This window comes from Podarcis liolepis (genome assembly GCF_965112155.1).
Source record: "Podarcis liolepis genome assembly, chromosome: 3".
NCBI lineage: Eukaryota > Metazoa > Chordata > Lepidosauria > Squamata > Lacertidae > Podarcis > Podarcis liolepis.
The window spans coordinates 68,181,002-68,198,913 of NC_139557.1; the positions used below are offsets into that span (position 1 = coordinate 68,181,002).

Sequence of the window (17,912 nt, forward strand, 5' to 3'; positions counted from 1 at the left end):
TGCTTGGAAACAACATTCCAGAGGTGTTTGTTTGTGTGTGAATGGATTTTGCTTACAGGAGTAGATAAGAAATAGGTTTGGCCTAGCAAATGAGCAGTGCCACCAATATGCACTTTTGCTCTTTACTATGCTACAAACTTTGGACCTACACAAAACTGAGGCTATTCCCATGCATGTGAAGAGGACAATGGTGAGACAAACTTGGTTTTTGACTATGCTGTATTCACAGCCAATTGCATTCTTGATCTTGTAGGATAGGACTATGCTTCACTATTCCATGTGTATATAAAGGCAGTTCTGCCCCAGTGCCAATTGGGAAAAGGCAATTTGGATGTAGAAGCCAAGGCAGAGAAACCAATTGCAGAGAAGGTCTAGAGTCGGCCCTCCAGATGTTTTAGGACTACAATTCCCATCATCCATGACCACTGGTCCTGTTAGCTAGGGATGGTGGGAGTTGTAGTCCCAAAAACATATGGAGGGCCGAGTTTGGCCATGCCTGGTCTAGAGCAACTAAGAAGACTAAGACGACCAATTGGGAAAAGTATTATAATTCGCAAAAAGGGATTACAATTAGACTTAAACAACAGAAATCCAAGGTGTCTGCAGCATTCATCTCTCTCTCTCTCTCTCTCCCCCCCCCCCATTTTTACTTGTCACAGCCCCAGTCTTTGGCAGGGGAGTAGGTGTGTGTGTGTGTGTGTGTGTGTGTGTGTGTGTGTGTACCCCATCCTTTGTACCCCATGAAATAGGGTTAGTGTGCTAAGGAAAGTTATACATTCACTACACTCTCCAGCCACCTGTTTCTAGGACTTTTCAGAAGGAAAAGTCCCAACTATGTAATATTGATTTCAAAGAATAAAGCTTTGAACCTTCATTTTTTGTCTTATCTGGAAGTGCCAAGGATTGAACATATGTCCTGCATAGAAAGCAGGTGCTTTAACACTGAGCTGGTTCTGCCTAGAAGTAGCTAACACTGACTAGCATGAGCTTTTCAAGATCTCTGGGTTTTCTCCTAGTCCTGCTGTGCTGACCCTTTTTAAACGGAGATAGCCAACAGTAAATCTGAACCATTTTCCATGCAAAGCATATACTCAACCACTAAGCTGTGGGCTCTCTCATCGATTTCTTTCCTTTCTTCTTATTTAAATTCAACACACGGCAAGCATTATCTACTGCAGCATTAAATGCTACTAAAATGTTGACATTTTGGATGCAACTCTCAGGAAATTGAGTAAAATATAAATTAAGCGAAACACACAATCACAACAATGCTGGAAATTAAGTGGATACTATAAAGATAAATTTACTGAGTACAATTGAAGGGCTGGGATGAATTAGCATATTCTAATTCCCTGTGCATATTCCCTGTGCTCCTGTAGACTCTGCAACTATTCAGCTTATATCCACCAGCCTTGCAAAAAATTAACAAGGGATAACCCCACCACCACCACCTGCCCCAATACACATATACACCTACTTCACTCCCCAATTTCCTTTTCTCCTTTCCTCTGTTACTGGCCCTGCCCCCAAAACTGAAGTTTAGGACTCAGAGCTCCAATGTATTTCCCAAGTTTATCCTCAAATGTCAAGCAGGAGACAATGGCAAAATGGTGCTTTTTGTCAATTGCCTGTTTGACTGACCTCAGCTGGGACTTGTTCCATATCCTCATGCACATTGTAAATTCAGCCTGCACTCTGCAAGCATAGATAGCACATTTCTAGCTGCTGACATGCAGGTGTGTGATAGGGCAATGGAACTACCACAACCCAACATTATACAGCCCACCTGTGGCTATTCTGCCCTGTAAATGTTAACTATTTGGTTAAGAATGACTCCCCCCTCAGACTTCGAGTAATTGAGGGGGGGCTGTATGTACAATTTTCTAACTATTAGCTGACTCCTGTTGAAGTTTCACTTCATGTGCCATTTTTTGAGGCAGGTATATAGACACATTTTTTTGTTCAGGCTTTTTTTAAAAAAAGTAATCCCAGGTGTCTTGGCCTACAGGTGCTTCAAATTTCAGCTTCCTGGGCTGTGAGGAAATTCCCTCACCTTTTGAAGAAACACGTTTGGCAACATACAAGCAGAAACATACAAGGCTCCCTTTTTCATAATCGTTCTGGTCACCAGGGTAACTTGTGGAACTTGTGAGCTAAATTTCAGCTTGTTGAATTAATTGGAAGTATTATTCACCATTATGAGTGAGGCCTAAGAATCCTTAGTATAATATCAAATTATGTTAATCAACCACATTTTCAAATACTGTAAGTATCTGCTCATTCCAAGCAGGAAAATGACGCTTCACCCTGACCACAGTGCTTTAAACAACTGAAAAGCAGAAATTACGTACCTCAGGGAGAAGCACTTCTTCAAAAATCACTGCCCAGTTTCTTCCACCTTTGTTTCCTTGCAGGCTGTTTATTTGTGTGCTCACCTTCTAGCATCTTCTATTCTTTGCTGGGCTCCTGAACTCCACAGTGAATATTGCAAGCTACACAGAGGAGGAAAACTATGGCAGGTGGCAATGAAGGGAAGCAATTGAGTTTGCCTTCCAGCTGCAGCTCCACTCCACCACCTCAAAACAACACTGAGAGAGGAAGTGATCACATACAAGCAGGAAGCCAAGGGAGCAGCACACGTTTTTGCTTGGTGAGAGGGCAGAATTTGGTGGTGAGGGACTTAAGGAAGTTTAAAACTTGCAGGGATATTTTGGGATAAACTAAACAGAAACCAGCCTATCCTTTCAGCATTTTTCTGTTTGTGACTCTAACCACAGCTGCCTCCCCCCCCCCCCATTGTGTTATTGCTATCACAGCTGTGCCGTTACCATTTCCCTGGTTTACCTATAGTTTTGGAAATAACCTGTATGCTCAATGTGTGTGTAAAATCACAGGCCGCACATTTCAGTAGAACAGTTGTTTACACTACCAGTAAAACATTTTAGGAGAGAAATATGAATTTATATGGTGCTGGTTTTCTTTTAGCCTCTTCCCCCAAACACCTTTGTATCTTGATAGATTTAGATATGTTAACAAGCCTATTCTGGCATTTTCTCCCACAAGGTTATAATTGCAGGAAGGGGGGAGACTGGGCTCATGCTCCCTGGCTCCAACCCTTTTATCACATCTGTGTTTGCCAGGCCACACACCTCTCGTGCATTGCTAGGATAATCCAGGACCTATAATGTGAGGAGTCTATACCCTCACAGCAGACTGCCTGCAGAAAAAGTTACCCTTACAATATATGCAAAGACTAGATGATGAAAATGCAACTGTGATCACCACTCTGCTATGCAAGGGAGCTAGCACACATGCAAGGAAGTGTTGCTGGCCCACCCTCAAGATTTATGGTTTGAGATTGCAAAATCTTCATTAAATTACTTGTTATAATCTCCTTGCTGCCAGATCCACAGATCTCTGCCATCTCCTGCTGCCTTGATCCTAGGCATGTCCCATGCTGCTAATTAGTTTTCATGTTAAAGGCCTTGTAGTTAACATATAAAGCCCAGAACAACTTGGGACCAGGATACCTGAAAGACTGTCTGCCCTTATATAGATCAGGACGGCTACACTACTAGAGTATCATTAGGCAGAGATGTGAAAACAGGTATTTCACCCTCCACCTAGTGGACGCACACCCCTCCCCTAGTCATATTTGGACCCCCACAAGGCTTCATGTTGCTTTGTTACTGTGTTGTTTATGGACTTTCCTGATCTTATACTTCCCCCCTACCTCTATGTTTCTTTAGGGCTCTTCCATAGGAGGAGAGACACTGATTGGGTCAAATCCCCCCCCCCCTTGAGTGGAGGAGTGCTACACAAATACATTGGTAAGTGCACACTGCTTCTTGACATTATGGGTAAAGGGGTGGCTAAGCCACACAGCCCTATGACTCTGCTTCATGCACTTCATGCACTCTTTTAATGTATATGTGGGGAGGAACTGGTGCCCATCTTTTAACATTCCTCAAAAGTCTACAAAGAACAAAAATGCCTTACATGAACTATGTGTCATGAAAACAGAGGTGTTTTTGTCAACAGTTTAACCAGCTGTGCATACGATTTCCCTTTTGTTGAAAGGAGAGAATGATGATGCTCTGCAGAGCTATAAATTAGTGTGTAAGCCTATGCCTTGGCTCTACTAGAGAGCAATATCTGAATAAATATACAACTGCATATTCATCTACCTATTTCCCTTTGCCTCCCACAACAACTTCCCATGAAAGATTAAGTTCTCCTCATATAATCTGAATTCCAGTTTTGGCTGATTAATGCCAATAGACATGTACAAGTGTATGCAAATTGTGGCTTGTGGCCGACTGGAGAGCCATGGGCCAGGAACAGCAGAAGATGAATGTAATTCTATTGCCATGAGTGTGAAAGAAGCTATAGAGAAAACTGAACAGAAGCTGAAATAGAGTTTGCCTTAAACTTTACCAAGTGCACTGCAGACTTCCTTCTAGTATGAAGTCTTAATATTGTCTGGCTGTAAAAAGTTCAGCTCTAATCACACTCTGAGGGATAGATCAGTTTTATTCCTTCATGGCTTCCCACACAGCATTGATAATTCTTTGGTGAGGAGCAAATAAATATGTTGGAGATTTCTAGCTTTGTTGAGCACAACAATTCACAGCCTGTCCTAGGGAATGACTGTCAAGCCCATCTTCAGCATAGATCAATCTTGAAAGCAGTGGTGGTGCAACCTCCTCCTGAAGAGGCCACCCCTGTAAACTGAGGTATTATCAACCATTGTCGTGTTGCTAATGTCCCTTTCTTGGGCAAGTTGAAAAAGTGATGGCTAAGGAACTGCAAATGTTATTGGATGGAATGTTTTATCTAGATCTATCTATGTCTGACTTCAGGTCTGGGTAAGGCATCAAAACAGCCATGTAGGAACAGGTACGTAGCTTGGGGGTTCTCCTAGACGCAAAGTTGCCACAAGAGGCTTAGGGGGCCTCAGTGAAAAGGAGTGCCTATGCCTAGCTCTGGCTAGGTCATTCAGTATGACTGTAATCCTTACTCTAATAGCCTGAATTGCTGCAATGCAGTCTATATGGGGCTAACCTTGACGACAGTCTGCCAATGAGCTACTATGTCCAATTCAAGACATTGATACTGATGTACAAAGCCTTAAATGACCTACTTAAAGGAGCACATCCTTTGGTACTTACTGATATGCTCTGAGGTCAGCAGGGGAGACCCTGCTCTATATCCTGTCAATGATGATATTCTGAGGCAGGGCTGTCTCAATAACAGCACCCTGAATGTGGAACTTTCTCTCCAAGAAAGTTGAGTCTACCCTGAAGCCTCAACAACGCTCCCCGCCCCCGACAACCTGTGTTTGGCTGGAATCACAGACGGGCCATTAGAAGCAGACACAACCATTGGGGAAGGAAATTAGCCCCCCCCCCTTCAGCCGCACAGAAACGGGCGCCCAATCCCCTGCCCCCACCCACTGGGAGGAGAGGCAAGTAGTTCTTGCCAGGAAATTTAGGTCACAAATTGGCTCTGCAATTTAATAGTCCATTTTAGATGCTTAAATTATATATATATTGAGCATCACATAGTTGTGAAAGTATTTCCTCATGTAGATGGCCCTTATGAATTAGACCATTCTTTTAATTCAACATTTTTCCTATAGACCAGAATATCTAGAAAACTATCCATAACTGTGCTTGCCCTGTATATTTCTAAATAGATTCCCATGGCCTTAATAATGTATTTGGGGTGTGTGTGCACGCGTGCATAATATAGTGAGAGTGAGAGAAAGAGACTGAGAAATTTGGCCTTGACATTTTGCTTATATATTGCTCCAAAATAATTTTTAAAAAGCACATAGACAAAAATTTCATGGTTTTCTATAACAAGAAATCAATACAACAAAACTAGTTTTAGCAAACTGTACATACATAAATATGTTTCTTTTTTAATACTTAACATTCATGATTTTTGTTCATAAAGCCTTCCATGATTTATTTATTACATCCATTACTTTTTTAACTATAAAAAGTGCTGTTCTGATTTACAGCTTGTGCATCCAAAGCGAAGGTTAGAACATCATGCTCCACCCAAAACCCCACAAAAAATGGGGAAATAATACATGGCCTTGCAATCTCTTTAAAATTTATGTTACAATAGTCTAGAATCTCTTTAGCAGAGTTTGGTTTTTAATGATTCTATGAGTGTGTGTATACTTGTAAAATACCAATAATGCAGATAATGAAAGTTTGAGTAATAGATCTTTATGAGCTGCACATGGGAAATATCTTCTTTCAGACTGAAGTCCTTGTCTATGCATAGTACAGGGCACTGGCCCAAATTATAAAAGTGACTGAGAAGTCCAGAATATTGGCAAAAAAGGAAAAAAAATATTCTATCACTTATTTCATAGCTTTTTCAGTGCCAGAGATGTGAGTTTTAAACAATGCTACTCACATAGTGCATGACTCATTTTGGTACTGATACATATTTAACTTAGTGCCAAGTTGACTTATTTTTGTGTCCAAGGAGGTCACAGGAGAACTACTCTGCAGTGGATGTACCTGCATTTGATACAAGCTTCTCTGCTGTCTTTCCAGCTGCTTCATAAAGGTGGCGGGCCATTAGTATACCTTAGCATGGGGTGAAAGGAGCGTGCAAAGTTATTGGAGAGGGCGCAGCTATAGTCTTCCTCCGTCATTGGCACCAGGCAGGCAAGACCAATTAAGAACAGCAAGAGGAGCTGAAGTGGGAGAGCGGCTCGGAGGACCCTGAGGAAGAAGCATTGCTGCTGCCGCCGCCGCCGAACTGGCTGAACCTCAGAATGGGAGGAATCTAAGCCATCTCTTGTGCACCTAAAGAGACAATCCAATACAGAAATAAACCAATGCATTACTGTGAAATGACACCCAGGCCAAGATGCTGCCTGAAATATCCATGATTTAGAGATTCCAAATGCATTTTACATTAAAGTGGACGTTTTCTAGTTACTCGAAAAGACTATTTGGGTATTAGAAATTATTTTAAGTAGTATGCTACCCTCTTTCCCAAATGTAACACCACTACATCAGTCACCCATCAGGTATATCAGTCACGATCCATGCTACTGATCAACAATATTTCTTAAGGAGTGTAGCCCAAGTATTCCCCCCCCCCCATGTCAGGATCACAGTAAGTATGCCAATATCCAATTAGAAGGATTTTAGATTGCACAGTACAGTGTAGCTCATTTTGCACTGAATCAGCAATTAAAAGCAAATGTGGAACTTCAGATGTACCATTCCTCTTTGAGTATAATTTACTACCCTGGAAAAAAGAATGCAGTACAAATTAACAGAAAGACTGTTGCTTGTCCTAACAAGGATTCTTTTTATTTCAGCCAGGAAATAATATCCACCCTTCTGCCTTGTGATTAATCAAAGCAACTGCATCTCCAGTTGCTATCATTGCAAGGATGATGAGGGTAGGGGTGGGGAGAAAGTCTTTTGTTGCCACTGGACAAATTATGGGCACATATCTTCCCACCCTTCAAAATCCTCAAGTAAACCAGGAAATTCTGTTGGCTACTTTTAGTTGACTAATGGAGACCTGAATGTTCAAAGCTAATAAATGATTAACTGTTTGAGATGAGAGAGCTGACAAGAGGTCCAAGATCAAAAACAAAAGGTGGCAGATTATTTACAGGCACATCACTGAAACTAGGATGGAAAGCTGCTTAGTCTGTTATTAAGTATGCAGCCTTCTATTATGAATGCATCAAAACGATATGGCACATTTAACAGCATCAGAGCATTCTATATTAAAGTTCAATTAGACCCAGCCTTCGAGCATCTGACAATGCCAGCTTGAGGAGTTAATGGGCTTAGGTATAGACAAAGGGAACAGGTAGTGCTGCCCAACTGCCATCTTAGGCTGCACAGCCTTTAACTGTGACTATTTTCTCACATGGCTTTTACTTAGTCCACAGCCTTATGTGCATTGTATGTGTCCAGAATTGTGCCTGCTGGCCCAGTGTCTACATACTGGAGGTGGCATTTGGAACAGGCATGCACATATAACCTATCATAGCTCTGATTGTGCAATAATAGAACAGACCCCATGTACAGACATCACCTCCAACAGTATAAAAGTGCAGCGAGGAATTGAGATCAGGAAGCACAATCCTGATTCTCCCACTAGCCAAAAACCTCACTGTATGTGGAATTACCATCTGCATTCTATCCCCCCCCCCAGCATCGAACAATAACACCATCTTCCAAAATGCTTAAGTTCTTGAACCACTTGGCATTCTGCTGCCCTTAAGCCTTGTCTATAAAAGAAGGCAATAGGAAATATTTCTTGGGGGGGGGGAGTTAAGTCCATTCCAAAACAATTTGTCCTCCTACCTCTCTGTGGTTGTGATAAGGCTGGTATACCCTGTTGATGTGGCCTCTGCATTTGTTCAGGATGCAGAGTGGAGAGAACTGGGTTCAAATTCTGCTGTAGTGTTGAGACTCTTAGAATTGTAGAGTTGGAAGGGACCCAGAGGGTCATCTAGTCCAACCCTTGCAATGCAGGAATTTTGGGTCTGACCTGATCTCTTAGCCTAATGTATCTCAAAGGGTTAAAATTGCATAAATTTGAGAGGACAAAACAGTAGAACCCATGTTTGCCAACCCAAGACACTTGGGGAAAGGGCAAAATAAAAAGGTTATTAAAAATGCAAGCCATTTTTACATAGGCTGAAAATCCTGTTGACACTTTTTAGATAAAACTTAATTTAAGTTGGGACTGCATTTTGGAGCTTATAAAGCTTGTTTCTCCCTTGAGGCAGGTTTTATAAATGTTCAAAGTTCCTTTCTGAGTCCTAATTCAACAAACTTCATAAGCCTACCCAAAAATAAGCATGGCATATTATTGAAACATTGGTCTTTCTTCAGCTACTGGCATTTTTTCATCTGAATTTAAATTTTTATCACCTTTTCCAGTATTTTTTTAAAAATAGACCTCTCCAGTTCATCTAGTTCAGCTACTTATTATTTTGTTTCTCTTTTTACATTTGTTTCTAAATTGCTTGATGGTGTGCTCTTAGATTTTTAGAAATTATCTGACTCTTATTTTCCCCCTTTTTGTTATTTTAACTTTTGTTTCCTGATCTATCATGCAATAGAAACTACTTTGCTTTCCTTAATCTTCTTTCTTTTCGTTCTTACTCTTAATTTGTATTCAGCTTTTGATATTGCTTTATTTAAAGCACTGTCTATTTCTCTCTTTTGGATATCATATTGGCTTTCAGGGTTCTGCCTTTCTTCCATGTCTTTATAGACACACTTTCATGTTCCTGTTCTAGGTATAGTGGTTGAAATACAATCCCCGAGTTAACTTCCATGCTGTTCTGAAGGGTCCCTACCTGTCTGGAACACATTTTGTGGGTGCAGGGTCTGGCAAGATACTTAAAAACATCTGAAAGCCTTTGATCTTATTTATGGGATTCATAGCCAGATTACACTTGGTTAACTCTCTCCTTTTTTAAATGACTGTCACCAACTTGTTTAAGCTAGCCTTTTTGGGAAAAGCACTATGGCTTTAATTTCTTCTTTGCTTTGTTCAATCATTTTATAGTTTTTTGTTGTTGTGTATATTAGATCATAAAACCTGGGCAGGGCATGTTTGCTTTTTTGTTCTGCACACAGCCTAGATATTTAGACACTATTAATTATTTATGTTGTTTCTTTATTTCATGTGGTCAGAGATTTACAAAGCCCTTGACAAACTGGCGTTTATGTTTTTCATAGACTTATTAATAGAGCTGTAAAGCTCCAAAACACTTGAGAACACTTCTGGGTTGTTGCACATTTCCATGGAACTCACACACATATGTCAGTATGTGACCCCGGGGCCATATGGGGGGCACCTTCATAACCCATTGTGAAGTGGGCACTTTGTGTTAAATACCAATGGCTAATTGGTGCTCTTGCACAACAAATGTTGCTTTCAGCAACAAAAAAACACAAACGCCTGGGCTTTTTGCAGCAAGAAAAATGTTGGGAAATTACACTGGAAAGTGCACCAGTGGTGATGCCATATACCTTCCACATAAATTTTGAGAAAACAAATCAGGATGATTGCTCATTATACACTTCATCTGGAAGTGGACCCCGTCATATAGCTCAAATCCCAACACCACAAACAAACCGGCTCATGCCAGATTCTAATGCACCACAAAAAGACTGGTGGAAGGAGCAAGGAACACTGTTGCTAAAGCTGCCTTTACGATAATAGTTACTTTACTACACACATGTTAGTTCAAAAGGGGGCGGGGGCAGGGAGACCCTCTACCCCATATTACCCCATGCATATTTCTATAAGAGAAGCATACACATCCATTATAACAGTGTACAATTTACATCCATATACAAAGGACAAGGAATTATATGTCTGAAATACTGTAATTACTAAGAGTGCTCCAGAATTATCAGGAAGAGAGCACCATCATGCACATCCTAGATTTTTTAATGCTGTAAGAGAGGCATCAAAATGATGGTCATATATTTCCAGTTTCTAGGGAACCAATTTTGAAAGGCCAATTTTTAGCATATTTTTATATGTAACCAGAAGAATTTATACACTAATGGGTTCATTAATAATTATTGAGCTGTGGTTACTGAAATCATAGGGCTGGCAGAGGTGAGTCTATTAAGATCAAAACAAGCCTTTGGGGTAAGTCAGACTCCGTATGAGGCAGCTTCATATGCAGATGCTGGGCTGGGCAGCATCTACCCTGGAACACCTTTGTTAATTGCATGTATTTGTAATCTACCAAAGCTGTGTATTAAATTTCTTATTTCTTTTTTTTCTTTTGCGAAATGTTGCATTCACTCAATAGATATGCAATATTATTGTGTTCAGTAGGAGTAACACTTGATCTGACACTTTGTAAAGGTTTTTTAAATCAATCATCACTTGTAATAGCTCTGCTGATTTTGCCTATCACTAAGGTCTCATTTGTAGTTTCTTCATCTGAAGTAGATTGAGACACATGTTGCACATGGCTGAACGAGGGCATTTGGAGTCGTGGACAAAGCTACAACTAACAATTGTGCATAAAAATGATTTCTGATCACAAAACGTTTGTTCTGCTCATATACCCACTGCCTTGCTTCCTGTGAAAGCCAAGATGAATCTTCAAGTCTGGATTACTATTGGGAATAAAAAGTGCGGTAGAAGAATGTAGCACTTGATTAATGGGTTCTGAGACTACAGACTGAATCACTGGCGCCAAGACCTTTTAGGGATCCTATAGGGTAAACACTTCGGAGAAAAGGACACAATTACTCTAATCTCTAACATTTTTATCTCATAAAATATCTATATTGACTCAAGCCTATGGCTGCAATCCAGTGATACAGCTCTGCTTGAAAAGGTCTCTCAACTGTTGGCTATGGCAGGAAAAATCTCTGAATATGTGTGCAGCTCCATCTGCCTCTGCTGGCAATACCAAGTCTCATGAATAGTTTTGGATATTGATATACATCATTGGGGTATTTTTGTACTAATTACTGATGGCATGGGGGAGAATATCCATTCCTTTATGCAACATTTCACTTGTTTATTTTGATTTTATCCTGACAAAATTCAATGTCCTGGAGTAGATAATTCTATCTATCTCTATCTATCTATGGCATAAAGCAGCATCTAAGTGCTGCTTAACCTGAAGTTCTAGTAAGCTATGCTGAGCTATGCCAATGTGCTAGCAATTTTATTGCTGCACCACATACAATGGTACCTTGGGTTACAGACACTTCAGGTTACAGACTCCGTTAACCCAGAAATAGTTAAGAACTTTGCTTCAGGATGAGAACAGAAACTGCACGACAGCAGCAGGAGGCAACATTAGCTAAAGTGGTACCTCAAGGTTAAGAACAGTTTCAGGTTAAGAATGGACCTCCAGAACGAAGTAAGTTCTTAACCCGAGGGTCCACGGTATATGCACTGTTCCCTGCCAACATAGGTGTTTTGCACCACCCAAAACACACCAATGTGAGAAAGCCAGGGTCCATAGGAAGGGCTGAACCGTAGGTAATGCGTAGTTTGACAGTACCTGTCCTTTGGTCTGATGCAGCTTCTTCCAGATGAGTTTGCATTTAAAACCACTGCCCTTTTAAATTTGCAACAGCAAAATTCCACGGGTTAAATACCTTGGTCTCCTTTTATGTGTCTAGTCTCCCAAGGATTGCTGATCCAGTGCAAGATCAAACACAAGGTACTCAGATCAGAGGCAGGCCAGGTTATTAAAAGAACACAGTGACAGCTTGTACTTCTTTATCAGTCAAAACCACATTACACATCAACTGCAACCTGTCTGGCTCCCATGCTTGATTAACTTCCTTATTCAGTAGAAAACTCATTTGTATTCCGTGCTTGACTGAATGACAAATTGTCTATTGTGTTGTTCTGCTAAGAGATGTGTTAATAAACAGTGCTGGAGAAAGATGCATAGATGCCACAGTTAGAACATAGGCAGGATCTAAAGCTGCAAAGTGGTGGTGAAGCGCATGCTGAGCCAGTGGCTGGCTCTTTCAATGCCAGAACGTTCTAAAAAGGAGGCGTGTGCATGTGTGTGTGGAAGAAGAGGGAAGAGGAAAGTTGTTGTACACAGCAAGCCCTACTGGTACCATCTTCCCAAATGCAACTTCATTTCACAGACTGGTCAGAAAAAGCAATGCTTTGTTTTTGTTCAGTAAGCAGTCTCTCCCCCACCCCACCCCCGTTGTGTGAAAAATAAGGTCCTGCCTCATACGGATTGGAAACAAATAGTTTTTCCTTAAGTTTCTTTCTTGACAACAACAACAACAGGCAACTAAGAGGTAGTCCCAGATATTTTATGCATTTAAGCAAAATTTTGGAAAACTCTGAAATGTGTTCTACTTCATGTGTCACATGACCTCTGGGATTTGAATTCATTTTTGTTTATGAGGGCAAGATCAAGATATGAGGGTGGGTAAAACTGGAATAGCCAAAGAGCCCAGGAACATATTTTTGTTTTGTTTTAATCGAAGCTACCAACACATTTTTGTTTTAATTATGAGTCTTTTAAAATTTATTTTACTTTTATATAGCTGAAATTTAGAGTTATTTTGTATTATTCTGAGCTCCATAAAGCAACCAAGTAGTTTTCCAGAATACCTTCCTCTAATATATTTTTGAATTTCAACCAATTGATTTTGACACTGCAAAGTGGATGGGCACTTTTTGTGGAGCACTGAATACATTTCCTCTTTCAGTCACTTGATGCTTGTCACAATTCAAAAGGCACAAGCTGTGCATGGGTGTAAAACTTTAAGGGACTATAAATGACATGTGGCAAGAAGCGGATAGTGGATTAGCATTAGCATTCATTCTCCCCTCCTATTCATTTCACAATGGCGTTTTGCTGAGAAAAATGTGGTTTGCAAAGGAATGAGTGCCCTTGATTTATCTTGTGATTGATTTATTCTATGCTTGTTTGACTGGCTGATTTATTGTATAAAATGTATTTCTGTCGCACTTCCCATACTTTTAGATTCAAAGGGTCCAAATAAAATAAGGTACAATCCAGGAAATGCTAGGCATGCCATCCCCACTGAAATGAATTGGAACACGACATTTAGGTGCACATTTTAGCTCCATTGATATCAATGGGACCCAAGCCTTTCTAACTTTTAGTGGGCTTCACTGCAAGGGATGGCAGACAGTAGTACTGTTGTTGGTGTGAGCTACATTTTCTGGGTATGTTCATTTCTGTATCTCTCTCTCTCAATCTCTATCTGCATTGTCAGGTTCCTGTTATTAAAAACAACAACAGATGTCAACACTGGACAGGGACGTAGAATATAAATGGGCATTTTCTGGAGCTCTATTTCAGGCCAGACAAAGAAGGAAGGGGATAAGAAGGTAGAGTGAATTGTTGATTGGTAAAAAGGTCACACATAGACACACAGACATGTATATATCTATAGATACATAAATACATCACACTGACAATGACAGAATGCAGAAGCACTGTTAGCTGCAGAGAAGACAGGTTGCTGGTCACAAGGTGAAAGCTGGAAGCTACAGCTGTTTACTCTCAAGTGCTGGCACCAAGAGGGGGTATGGTGCTCTCATAATGCCCTGTGTCTGCAAGCACCTTACTAAGGTTAGTATATTGCATCTGCAAGGAAGTTGTCTCACAGTGGAGAAAAAAAGATGTGCTGCTGCCATATCTTCATTTTCAGCGTTATCTCAGGTTTTGGACTGTGCCTGGAGTCATTAAATATGAAAACCCGCAAACTGAACAAAACTTTACAAAACTTGAAAATAAAGGAGGCAAATCTTAAGAGGATTTTTTTCATTTTCAGATTTGCGGGTTTTGTGAATTCTGATATACTGTATTGGTCTAATACCTGCCATAACTTAACATCTAGAAACAAAGAGGATGATAAAAGTCTTTGCCATGGACCTAAGCATAGATCTGCCAGTAGTTTCTTAGTGGCAAAATGATGGATGCAATGCATACATCCATTTAATCAAAGGCATCTAAATAATTTAAATGTAGGTTGAAGTTCATTGGAAGCAAAAGCAGAATACTATTGAGTGCTTGTAGTGCAATATTTTGTCTTAGTGTAATTTGATACTTGTAGGAGAAAGCCTACACTTAAACTGCTTGATGTCTTTTTTCATCAGATTAAATGTGCACAGTTACATATCATGGACAGTTTCCATCATCCTCTTGAAGTTCTAGATCAGAGTGCAGAAACCAGGAGAATAAGGTACCTGCTGTGTGGACTGCTGACAGAGGGTCCAGGCTGTGAGACATTACATTTGCCTCGTGGCTGTTTGCAATGAACAGGGGTAAAGAAAGAAGAATGTTCAGTCCAGGCAAATAAAGGCAAGCTACTGATGAAAAACAAATTAAAAAGTGCAGCAAAGGAAACACAAAATCAAATGAAGTTACTAATTTCCATGAATCAAGGAAACTGGCTTTTCTTTTCTGCTCCTAGTTGAATATGAAACTGAACGTACAACATGAACTTAAAATGACACTGTAGTCAATAAAACAATACAAAGAAAGTGCGGTGTATTAAAAAAAGAATCTTACGGTTAAATGCCTCAAGCAATTTGCTGTATTAATTCATATCTATTCAAAAGTTACACTTTTGTTTGCTGATGCTTCAAAAATATATTCTGTTTTTAATAATAGTAATTATTATTTTAAGAAAATGTTTCCTTGTTTTGCATCAGTTATCTTTAGAGTCATTCTTTGTGTAAATGGAAGTGGAGGCACCTGTCTCTCTGTGACAACTTTACAGGGGACAGTGGAGACTGTGAAGGGAGGAAGAACTGGAGAAAATCAGTGCACCGTCCACTTCCTCCAGTGCTAGTGGAATTCCACTGAATGCAGCTCTGGATTCAACCCTATTATATTAGTTCAAATTTGTTGTGGTGAACATTATATTTTTTTTTACAAAAAAATCATTTCTATTTGAAAAAGTTAAAGCTAATTTTCAAGATATACCTTAGAGAAACCATCTGTCTCATACTGTACCCCAGAGAAGGTGATGATAAAAAGAAAAAAGTGTGTCAATCAACCAAACAGTGCTCTGTTTGAAGTGACAAATACAGATTTAAGGCATTGAAATTGTGCATGTTGCATTTCTAACCATTGTTTAGTGAATGTCTACTTGCTATGATAAGCTGCTATTTCTACTCATATCCATAAGCTAACCATGATATATATAACTTATATTTTAGAAATGTTGAAAGAAAAAAAGGAAAGTCATGACCCAGGAAACAAAACTGCCATGATTTTTGTGTATCTTCCCCTTGAAAAGCCAGTGTTCCTTTACATTCTCAAACTAGGATCTAAACGAAACTAGTGAATGTATTGAAATCAATTTTAAGAGGCAGTAAGGTTCATAAAGACAGAACTCAGATTTTTTTTTATAAGAGAGCAAATGAAAATTGATAGTTTTCTAAAAGCTAAGGAAAGCTGAATAATACTTAAATTAAAACGAACAAAAAGAATGAAAACCAAGTTCCCTACAGGACTCAAAGTGAAGAGTAGTACATTATGTGGCTCACAGACTGGCTTTGTACTATATTCCAGTGGCACAAAAGGAAAATGCAAGTAGGTGGAAGGGCATGTGTGGTGGGTAGTATCAGAAATAAAAGAAAACAAATTATTATTCACACAAAACTTTGGCATATGCATGCCTGGAATTGTATTGCTTTTACTCCTTCAGCAAGCCAGGGAGTGTGTTGCATTGGGAAAAAAACAACTTGCTTTCTCTGTTTGCTAAGAAATCAGCAGCATACCGAAGAAACAAGTTTTTATTGCCAACACCACCACAAAACAAAGAGCAACAGTTGGAATAATTTTGGTCGGGCTTTTGGGTGACACCCAGTGGTATCTGCCCACTGGCATAAAATCCACTTGCACAATGTAAATTCTGGTTTCTACCTTCTCCTCCAGCCCCCTGTGTGCCCCCCCAATCTGCTCTAAAGTGTTCCTGACCCTCTTACTCGAGCAGATTTTGGGGGTCTTCAGGGAGGTTCAGGGAGGAAGAGAGCAAGGAGAAATCCTGGTTCATGAGCTGATTATCAATTGAACTATGATGGCTCTCACCCTTTGCCCTTCATTGCAAAGGACAAGGAAGACAAAGCTGCTCATTTTCCACACTCAAGAAGAGCAATTCCACCCTTAACATGTGTATGGTGAATTTTATGAATATAAAATTGTTTTCTTGAATCCCTGGGACTTCCCTACAATATTATCTTATCACTAATAGTGATAGCTTAGCAGCTTCTGTGTTGTGTTTTGTAAGTGGTCCTACAATGTTATGGTATTCATCAGGTGACCTTAGAAATGGGATTTTTGATCAGGATGCCAACCAAGACAAAGCACCCACCATTGCAGCTCGCTACTCTACCTAGTACCCCCCAAATTAAGGCAAATCACTCAAGGCCCCATTACCCTGAGACTCTGACCTTGCCACAACTACGCAGGGCCTTTGTAGAACTAAGATTTCAACAGATGCCCTCAGCATTTTTAGAGGGGAAATACAGTCATACCTCATGTTGCGTAACCTTCAGGTTATGGAATCTTTGGGTTACGGCTGCGGCAAACCCCCAAGTGGGCTTGCTGCTCGCACATGCACAGAAGCACTCTGCGGCGGCATGTGTGCGCGCAGAAGCAGTCCTCTGGTTATGGAATTTTCGGGATACGGCCAGGCCTCTGGAACAGATCCCGTTCAGAACTGGAGGTACCACTGTACTGGGGAATTTCCCATACGGATTGCAAATGTATACATGGATGCAATCAGGTAGAGGACATCACACACTACCTGCTGACTTGACCCCTGTATACAACACCCAGAGGAAAATTTATATCGCCAATTCTTAATTGGCTTCCAGGTTGATCCACACAGGAAGTGACAGTTGAACTCCTAGCAGATAAACATCTATATATTACACAACAGGTAGCCAAATTTGCACTGGCAGCCAAGAAGCTTTGCTCTAGCTATGTGAATTTACTTCAATCTTAAGTCTTAATGTTGTAAATTTCTTTTTATGTTGTAAACTACTACAGGTTACGTGTATAATTTTAGATGAAAGTTTCCTTTTATTCTCTGTTGTCCATTGTAAACGCCTTTGACTATATACAATAAAAATATTTGATTGATTGACTAACATGTCGTGAGGCACCTACCACACTTTGAGTCCTGGTTTTACTATATATAGCATTTTATAATCCTGATTTCATGCAGGGAAGGAGATGCAGCAAAGTTTAGGGAGGCAGTGTTTTGTTGGAGGGAGAGCTCTTCTGGGTTGGTGCCTTTTTCTTGCCTATGAGGAGGAGGAAGGTGGCGTGGACCTGTCACCTGGCTACAGCTACCTGGAGCTTCTACCCAAGAGCTAGCAGAAGGTATCTGGTG

At 40.3% G+C, this 17,912-nt stretch overlaps 1 protein-coding gene and 3 long non-coding RNA genes across 28 annotated transcripts in view; 1 reads left to right on the forward strand and 3 right to left on the reverse strand.

Moving 5' to 3' along the window:
* Positions 1-2,488, reverse strand: part of LOC310703887 — a 104,504-nt gene extending 102,016 nt beyond the window's left edge. For 3 of the 4 annotated variants that reach the window (XR_014524426.1, XR_014524427.1, XR_014524428.1), the window contains exon 1: positions 2,352-2,477. This is a non-coding gene — a long non-coding RNA (uncharacterized lncRNA). Of the gene's footprint in view, positions 1-2,351 lie in introns of all 4 variants that reach the window. The other variant, XR_014524425.1, reaches the window with a different exon arrangement.
* Positions 2,489-2,526: 38 nt separating this feature from the next.
* Positions 2,527-17,910, forward strand: LOC310703892. Of its 2 annotated transcripts, none has more exons than XR_014524436.1 (3): positions 2,527-2,650; positions 3,750-3,830; positions 15,220-17,910. It is a non-coding gene; the product is annotated as an uncharacterized lncRNA (long non-coding RNA). The 2 variants fall into 2 exon arrangements; XR_014524437.1 differs by lacking the exon at positions 15,220-17,910 and adding an exon at positions 14,662-14,792.
* The window catches only part of SYNE1 (spectrin repeat containing nuclear envelope protein 1), a 273,458-nt gene continuing 261,327 nt past the window's right edge, over positions 5,782-17,912 (reverse strand). For 18 of the 21 annotated variants that reach the window (XM_083496328.1, XM_083496320.1, XM_083496325.1 and 15 more), the window contains 2 exons: positions 14,752-14,810; positions 5,782-6,833 (listed from right to left, as the gene is read on the reverse strand). In XM_083496328.1, the coding sequence (XP_083352454.1) occupies positions 6,584-6,833; positions 14,752-14,810 (309 nt within the window). In that variant the 3' untranslated portion in view covers positions 5,782-6,583. The remainder of the gene's footprint in view (positions 6,834-14,751; positions 14,811-17,912) is intronic. The other 3 variants (XM_083496315.1, XM_083496317.1, XM_083496316.1) reach the window with 1 other exon arrangement.
* On the reverse strand, positions 7,131-14,742 carry LOC310703893. Its single transcript, XR_014524438.1, has 2 exons — positions 9,287-14,742; positions 7,131-9,246 (listed from the first exon to the last, which is right to left on the reverse strand). It is a non-coding gene; the product is annotated as an uncharacterized lncRNA (long non-coding RNA).